This window comes from Aegilops tauschii, chromosome 1 (genome assembly GCF_002575655.3).
Source record: "Aegilops tauschii subsp. strangulata cultivar AL8/78 chromosome 1, Aet v6.0, whole genome shotgun sequence".
In the NCBI taxonomy this organism is placed as follows: domain Eukaryota; kingdom Viridiplantae; phylum Streptophyta; class Magnoliopsida; order Poales; family Poaceae; genus Aegilops; species Aegilops tauschii.
Window position 1 is genome coordinate 498,572,957 of NC_053035.3, and position 8,536 is coordinate 498,581,492.

General features: G+C 42.7%; 1 protein-coding gene across 1 annotated transcript; it reads right to left on the minus strand.

Annotated features, from left to right (window-relative positions):
• Positions 1-214: 214 nt before the first annotated feature.
• On the minus strand, positions 215-1,775 carry LOC109773068 (uncharacterized). Its single transcript, XM_020331769.3, has one exon. The coding sequence runs from the start codon at positions 1,772-1,774 to the stop codon at positions 482-484; it is 1,293 nt and encodes a 430-aa protein (XP_020187358.1). The 5' UTR covers position 1,775; the 3' UTR covers positions 215-481.
• Positions 1,776-8,536: the final 6,761 nt, after the last annotated feature.

Sequence of the window (8,536 nt, forward strand, 5' to 3'; positions counted from 1 at the left end):
CCCACCGCCGCCCCGCCGCACAACTTTTGCCCCACGGCCGGCACCCCGATTCGAACGCCGCGTTACGGCCGTCGCGGCTTAGCCACCCCAATTCTAGTTTTTACATCTCTATTTGCATCATCTATTGGAGTTGCACTTTTACATCACCAATTTACATCATATGTTGGAGTTGTCTTTTTTTTTAATGTAAATACCATTTTTTGAAGATGTAAATTTTTATATCTCCTGTTTTACATCTACAAATTTGCGTCATTCTATTGGAGATGCTCTAAGCAAACGTGAAGCGGCGGGTGGTGGGCCACTCTTTGTTTTTTCCTAGCCAATACGAACACCAGTAAAAAAAATGCAGTGTTCGCTCTCGGAGAGTAATTGTTTAGCATGGCATTTTCGTTGACTACATAATCATGTTATTACGACATAGTATATCAAACTATAAATTTATATCTCATACACACTTTGGACATACAAAGAATTATTCTATCTAGAAGAAGAAAGGCAGCATGCCGGAAAGCTTGTTGTCGCGAAGTATCAGTCGGTCGAGCGTGGGGCAGCTAGCAATGCTTGCCGGGATGGAGCCGTTCAAGCGGTTGTTCGAGGCGGTGAGGGACTGGAACTTGCCGTTGGCGCAAAGCCCCTCCGGTATCGCGCCAGTGATCTCGTTGTCGTCAACTTGAACATACATCAATCCCGATGAGCTCTTGCCGAGGTCCCGAGGGAGCGAACCATTGAGCCGATTGCTGAACAATCTCAAGTCCACCAATGAGGGAGACTGGCCGATGCTCGCCGGTATCTCGCCGGAGAAGTTGTTGTAGTACAAGCTCAGTGTTTCCAGCTTCGGCAAGTGACCCAAGGCTTCCGGAATCGGCCCACTTAGCCTGTGATTCGAGGACAGGTCGATCATCACCAAATTCACTGCGCCGAAAGCACCGTCGCCCACGACGACCTCGCCGGTGAGGTTGTTTGCATATATAATCAGAAGTTCCAACTTGGTGAGGTTCCAGATGCCTGGAGGTATACTTCCGGTCAAGTGGTTGACGGAGAGGTCGAGCACCTCCAACTCCGGCATCTCCGTCACATAGCCCGGGAAGTTGCCGGTGAGGCTGCAATTCGCCGCCCAGAAAGATTTCAGCTTGGTCAGGCTCTTGAATGATGCCGGCAGCTCGCCGACGCTGAACCAGTTGTACGCGAGCCAAAGCGTCCGGAGGGCCGTCAGGTCGCCGAGCTCTGCCGGGATGGTGCCGGAGAGGTAGTTGCCGTCGAGCCCCAGCGACTGGAGATTCTGTAGCCGGGACAAAGAGGTGGGGATGGTACCGGTGAAGTAGTTACCGTCGAGCATCAGAGAGGTGAGGTTCTCCCCAAGCGCGCGGCCGATGCCAGCGGGGAGCTCGCCGCCGAGGTGGGTAAGGGACAGATCGAGGTGCCGCAGAGAAGCGCAACGGTACACGCTGGTCGGGAAGGCCCCGGTGATGTTGTTGTTGGAGAGGTTGAGGTTCGTGAGGCTGGAGAGCCCGCCTATGGCGTCCGGGAACGGGCCGGTGACATTCGTGTTGCCGAGGGAGAGGCCGGTGACGCGGCCGGACGATGTGTCGCAGGTCACGTAGGGCCAGGTGCAGTGGTCGCTCGAGGTGTTGTTCCACGCCGCGAGCACAGGCGGGTCGCGCCACACGTGCTTGATCTGGATGAGAAGCTGCCTCTCGTCGGCGGCGGTTGTGAGGTGCTGGTGCACGAGCAGCAGCAGGAGGAGGAGGGTCACGTTGCATGGTGAGGTCGCCATTTATTTGGTTGGTCGAGCTTTGTGTGTTGTGCAAGTGCATCCTCTGGCTTACATGTAGTACTGTATTATACTAGCAGGTATAGAACGTACATACTGAGTTGCTGACCCGTAGGTCAAGCATTATATTAAGAAGGTTCAGAGAAGAAAAAGACTGAGAAGAGGAGACCGAATCAAGGGGACTATTTGTGTGTCTGTGCTCCATCACTTTCACCTGCGACCATTCACTTGCCGTCACTGACGTCCTTGATGAGTTGGACTAGTTGTGTGTCTGTGCTCCATCCAGTGATCGTGGAAGAGCAAGAGACACACGATTCCAAGGGATGGCAGCGTATAGTCTCCGTGTGCCGTGGTGCTTGTGCAAACCACTGGCTTCCATGTATTGGCGGGTAGAAAAAACGTATAGGGTGACTCGTAGCCTCCTAGGTCAAGGTTACGGTTAGAAGATTCAGAAAACAAAAGGAGTGAAAGAGGAGAAAGGACCAAGGGGATTAATCTCTACACTTTTGCTTCGGTACACCCCCTAAACACAGTGACAGCTGAGAATTCTCTATATCCCTTCATAATAAAGGATAGGATAGTCTTTTCACCCACTCCGTTACGCGGCCTGCGTACATATACGCGACACATTTAGCTCTTTCTTTCACTTTCTTTTTAAAAGACAAAAAATAGTGCAGGCGACATGAGTTAAACTCAAGACAGAACAACACTAACTAACTAGGACATCCTAATGCTTGTGCCTATTTACATTTTCTTACTATTTCTTTTTCATTTTTTCCATCTTCTTTTTCAAAAAATGCTCACACTTATAAAATTTTGTTCAAAATTTTAAAAAAGTTCACTTTTTAAATTTAGTTGATAAAGTACAAATATTCACATTTTTCAAAAATTGTATAGATATGTCAAAATATTGTTTGTTCAAATAGAAAAATGCTCACATCAAGACCTCTTGGTCCAAGGAGAACCACGCTAACCTACTAGAACATCACAATGCATGTGCCTATTCACTTTTTTACTCTTCATCTTCAGTTCATAGCTGGGCCGGCCCATTGTTGAATCGGTCCTTTTATCACTATTTCTTTTTCATTTATTCTATTGGTATTTTTTATTTTTTCATTTCCAAAATTGCTCACACTTATAAAAAAAATCTTCAAATTTCAAAAAATATTCACTTTTTCAAAAAAATCATAAAATACAAATATTCGCATTTTAAAAAATTGTACAGATATGTCAAAAAACTATTCGTCCAAACATAAAAGTTTGTTTATTGTTCGTTTAAATAGAGACATCCATAAAAAAAGAACCCTATTAAAATTTATAAACATCTATTAACTAGAAAAAGGAGAATAAAATTTCTGAACATTCTTTTTCAAAATTGATGAAATTTTTTGAAATTGGCGAATGCTTGGGCCGGCCCAATAGACACCCAAGGAAACGATGATGTCGCCCGGTTGGGCAAGGCCTGAGCGTAATTTTTTCTATTCTATTTTTCGTTTTTCTTTTCTTTTTCCGCCAATTTATTTTTTTTCCTTTTCGAGCTTCATTATTCATTTTAAAACCTGTTTTAAAATTTGAAATATTTTTGCAATACCAAAATATGTTATTGTTTCAAATATCTTTTACAAATTATAATAATGTTCACACTTTTGAATTTTTTTCTCATAAATTTAATAAATGTTTGTGTTTAAAAATGTTGATAAATTTTAAAAAAGTACGTGGTTTGCAATTTGTGTAGAACATCAATATTTGAGAATTTTGAAAAAGTGCATGCAGAGTTGCCCTACCAGCCTACCGGAACCACCACCTGTGAACATGGTGTCCTTCTTGCCATGCATGACATGACACCAAATTTTGCCAGCATGTGAGCATGCTTATGGGAAGCCTCCATGCCAAATTTGAAGGAATTCAGACGCTTAACGCATGTTGCGTCACATTTGGCTGGCGTTTTAGGGTTTTTTCACCGCGAAAGCCCTAGAAAATGCATAATATGTCATAACTGAATGAAATTTATCATGGATGCTTGCAGTGGTGATGCTAGTGTGTGAGAAAAAATTGGGTCCATTTTATTGATGTGAAAAAGAAGTGCATCCAGACTTGCCATACCGGCCTACCTGAACCATCACCTTTGAACATTGTGTACTTTCTTGCCATGCATGAAATGACACTAATTTTTTTAAGCATGTGAGTGTTGGGGAACGCAGTAATTTCAAAAAATTTCCTACGCACACGCAAGATCCATCTAGGTGATGCATAGCAATGAGAGGGGTGAGTGTTGTCTACGTACCCTTGTAGACCGAAAGCGGAAGTGTTATGACAACGCGGTTGATGTAGTCGTACGTCTTCACAATCCGACCGATCCTAGCACTGAAGATACAGCACCTCCGCGATCTGCACACGTTCAGCTCGGTGACGTCCCACGAACTCTAGATCCAGCTGAGGTCGAGGGAGAGTTTCGTCAGCACGACGGCGTGATGACGGTGATGATGAAGTTACCGACGCAGGGCTTCGCCTAAGCACTGCAACGATATGACCGAGGTGGAAGTCTGTGAAGGGGGGCACTGCACACGGCTAAACAATCAACTTGTGTGTCTTGGGGTGCCCCCTGCCCCCGTACATAAAAGAGCAAGGGGAAAGGCCGGCCGGCCCTCCTTGGCGTGCTGATACGTCCATTTTGCATCATGCTTTTATATCGATATTTATCGCATTATGGGCTGTTATTACACATTATGTCACAATACTTATGCCTATTCTCTCTTATTTTACAAGGTTTACATAGAGGGAGAATGCCGGCAGCTGGAATTCTAGGCTGGAAAAGGAGCAAATATTAGAGACCTATTCTGCGCAACTCCAAAAGTCCTGAAACTCCACGAAAGTTATTTTTGGAAATAATAAAAAATACTGAGCGAAGAAAATACCAGAGGGGACCCACACCCTGGGCACGAGGGTGGGGGCGCGCCCTACCCCCTGGGAGCGCCCCCCTGCCTCGTGGGCCTCCTGGTGGCCCTCCGGTGCCCATCTTCTGCTATATGAAGTCTTTCGTCCGAAGAAAAATCATAAGCAAGCTTTCGGGACGAGACTCCGCCGCCACGAGGGGGAACCTTGGCGGAACCAATCTAGGGCTCCGGCAGAGCTGTTCTGCCAGGGACACTTTCCTCCGGGAGGGGGAAATCATCGCCATCGTCATCACCAACGATCCTCTCATCGGGAGGGGGTCAATCTCCATCAACATCTTCACCAGCACCATCTCCTCTCAAACCCTAGTTCATCTCTTGTATCCAATTCTTGTCTCTAAGTCTAAGATTGGTACTTGTAGGTTGCTAGTAGTGTTGATTACTCCTTGTAGTTGATGCTAGTTGGTTTATTTGGTGGAAGATCATATGTTCAGATCCATTATGCATATTAATACCCCTGTGATTATGAACATGAATATGCTTTGTGAGTAGTTACGTTTGTTCCTGAGGACATGGGAGAAGTCTTGCTATTAGTAGTCATGTGAATTTGGTATTCGTTCGATATTTTGATGAGATGTATGTTGTCTCTCCTCTAGTGGTGTTATGTGAACGTCGACTACATGACACTTCACCATTATTTGGGCGTAGAGGAAGGCATTGGGAAGTAATAAGTAGATGATGGGTTGCTAGAGTGACAGAAGCTTAAACCCTAGTTTATGCGTTGCTTCATAAGGGTCTGATTTGGATCCATATGTTTCATGCTATGGTTAGGTTTACCTTAATATTTCTTTTGTAATTGTGGATGCTTGCAATAGGGGTTAATCATAAGTGGGATGCTTGTCCAAGTAAGGACAGCACCCAAGCACCGGTCCACCCACATATCAAATTATCAAAGTACCGAACGCGAATCATATGAGCGTGATGAAAACTAGCTTGACGATAATTCCCAGGTGTCCTCGGGAGCGCTTTTCTCTATATAAGAATTTTCCAGGCTTGTCCTTTTCTACAAAAAGGATTGAGCCACCTTGCTGCACTTTATTTACTTTTGTTACTTGTTGCTCGTTACAAATTATCCTATCACAAAACTATCTATTGCCTATAATTTCAGTGCTTGAAGAGAATACCTTGCTGAAAACCGCTTATCATTTCCTTCTGCTCCTCGTTGGGTTCGACACTCTTACTTATCGAAAGGACTACGATAGATCCCCTATACTTGTGGGTCATCAAGACTCTTTTTTGGCGCCGTTGTCGGGGAGTGAAGCCCCTTTGGTAGGTGGAATTTGGTAAGGAAAAATTTATATAGTGTGCTGAAATTTACTGTCACTTGTCACTATGGAAAGTAATCCTCTGAGGGGCTTGTTCAGGGTATCTTCACCTCGACCAGTAGAGCAAAGAGTTTCTCCTCAACCTACTGAACTTACTGAAAATGAAAATGTCTACTTTGAAATCCCTTCGGGTATGATAGAAAAACTGCTAGCTAATCCTTTCGCAGGAGATGGAACATCACATCCTGATGAGCACCTAATCTATGTGGATGAAGTTTGTAGATTATTTAAGCTTGCAGGTATGGCCGATGATGTTATCAAGAAGAAGGTCTTCCCTTTATCTTTGAAGGGAGATGCATTGACATGGTATAGGTTATGTGATGATATGGGATCATGGAACTACAGACGATTGAAATTGGAATTTCATCAGAAGTTTTATCCTATGCATCTTGTTCATCATGATCGTAATTACATATATAATTTTTGGCCTCGCGAAGGAGAAAGCATCGCTCAAGCTTGGGGGAGGCTTAAGTCAATGTTATATTCATGCCCCAATCATGAGCTCTCAAGAGAAATGATTATTCAAAATTTTTATGCTCGGCTTTCTGATAACAATCACACCATGCTCGATACTTCTTGTACTGGTTCTTTTATGATGAAGACTATTGAATTCAAATGGGATTTATTGGAAAGAATTAAACGCAACTCTGAAGATTGGGACCTCGACGAAGGTAAGGAGTCAGGTATAACACCTAAGTTTGATTGTGTTAAATCTTTTATGGAGACCGATGTTTTCCGTAAATTCAGCATTAAATATGGACTTGACTCTGAGATAGTAGCTTCTTTCTGTGAATATTTTGCTACTCATGTTGATCTCCCTAAGGAGAAGCGGTTTAAATATCATCCTCCCATAGAAGTAAAAGTAGTTGAACCTATTAAAGTTGAAGAAAAGACTATCACTTATAATGATCCTATTGTTCCTACTACCTATGTTAAGAAACCACCTTTCCCTGTTAGGATAAAGGATCATGCTAAAGCTTCAACTGTGGTTCGTAAAAGTAATATTAGAACCTATACACCTCCTGAGCAAGTTAAAGTTGAACCCAATATTGCTATTGTTAAAGATCTCTTGGCTGATAATATTGATGGGCATGTTATTTATTTCTGTGATGAGACTGCTAGAATTGCTAAACCTAGTGCTAAATATAAACATAGACCTGTGGTAGGCATGCCTGTTATTTCTGTTAAAATAGGAGATCATTGTTATCATGGCTTGTGTGATATGGGTGCTAGTGCTAGTGCAATACCTATTGACTTATACAAAGAAATTATGCATGATATTGCACCTACTGAGTTAGAAGAAATTGATGTCACAATTAAGCTTGCCAATAGAGATACTATTTCACCAATGGGAATTGTTAGAGATGTTGAAGTCTTGTGTGGGAAAACTAAATATCCTGCTGATTTTCTTATTCTTGGTTCCCCACAAGATAGCTTTTGTCCCATTATTTTTGGTAGACCCTTCTTGAACACTGTTAATGCTAAGATAGACTGCGAAAAGGATGTTGTTACTATTGGTTTAGGTGATATGTCTCATGAGTTTAACTTTTCTAAATTTCGTAGACAACACCGTGAAGAAGAATTGCCTAGTAAAGATGAAATTATTGGTCTTGCTTCTATTGTCGTACCTCCTAGTGATCCTTTAGAACAATATTTGCTAGACCATGAAAATGATATGTTTATGAATGAAAGAAGGCAAATAGATGAAGTGTTCTTTAAACAGGGACCTATCCTGAAACACAACTTGCCTGTCGAAATCCTAGGGGATCCTCCTCCACCAAAGGGTGACCCCGTGTTTGAGCTTAAACCATTGCCCGATACTCTTAAATATGCTTATCTTGATGAAAAGAATATATATCCTGTTATTATTAGTGCTAACCTTTCAGAGAAGGAGGAAGAAAAACTATTGAAAACTCTGAAGAAGCACCGTGCTGCTATTGGATATACTCTTGATGATCTTAAGGGCATTAGTCCCACTCTATGTCAACACAAAATAAATTTGGAGAAAGATGCCAAACCAGTTATTGATCATCAACGACGGCTGAATCCTAAGATGAAAGAAGTGGTAAGAAAGGAAATACTAAAGCTCCTTGAGGCAGGTATAATTTATCCCGTTGCTGATAGTCAGTGGGTAAGTCCTGTCCATTGTGTCCCTAAGAAGGGAGGTATTACTGTCGTTCCTAATGATAAAGATGAATTGATTCTGCAAAGAATTATTACAGGTTATAGGATGGTAATTGATTTCCGCAAATTAAATAAAGCTACTAAAAAAGATCATTACCCCTTGCCATTCATTGATCAAATGCTAGAAAGATTATCCAAACACACACATTTTTGCTTTCTAGATGGTTACTTTGGTTTCTCTCGAATACCTGTGTCAGCTGATGATCAAGCAAAGACTACTTTTACTTGCCCTTTCGGTACCTTTGCTTATAGACGTATGCCTTTTGGTTTATGTAATGCACCTGCTACCTTTCAAAGATGCACGA

Bases quoted from the DNA above. Each gene is read 5' to 3' on its own strand.
- LOC109773068 (XM_020331769.3), bottom strand. From the start codon at position 1,774: ATGGCGACCTCACCATGCAACGTGACCCTCCTCCTCCTGCTGCTGCTC.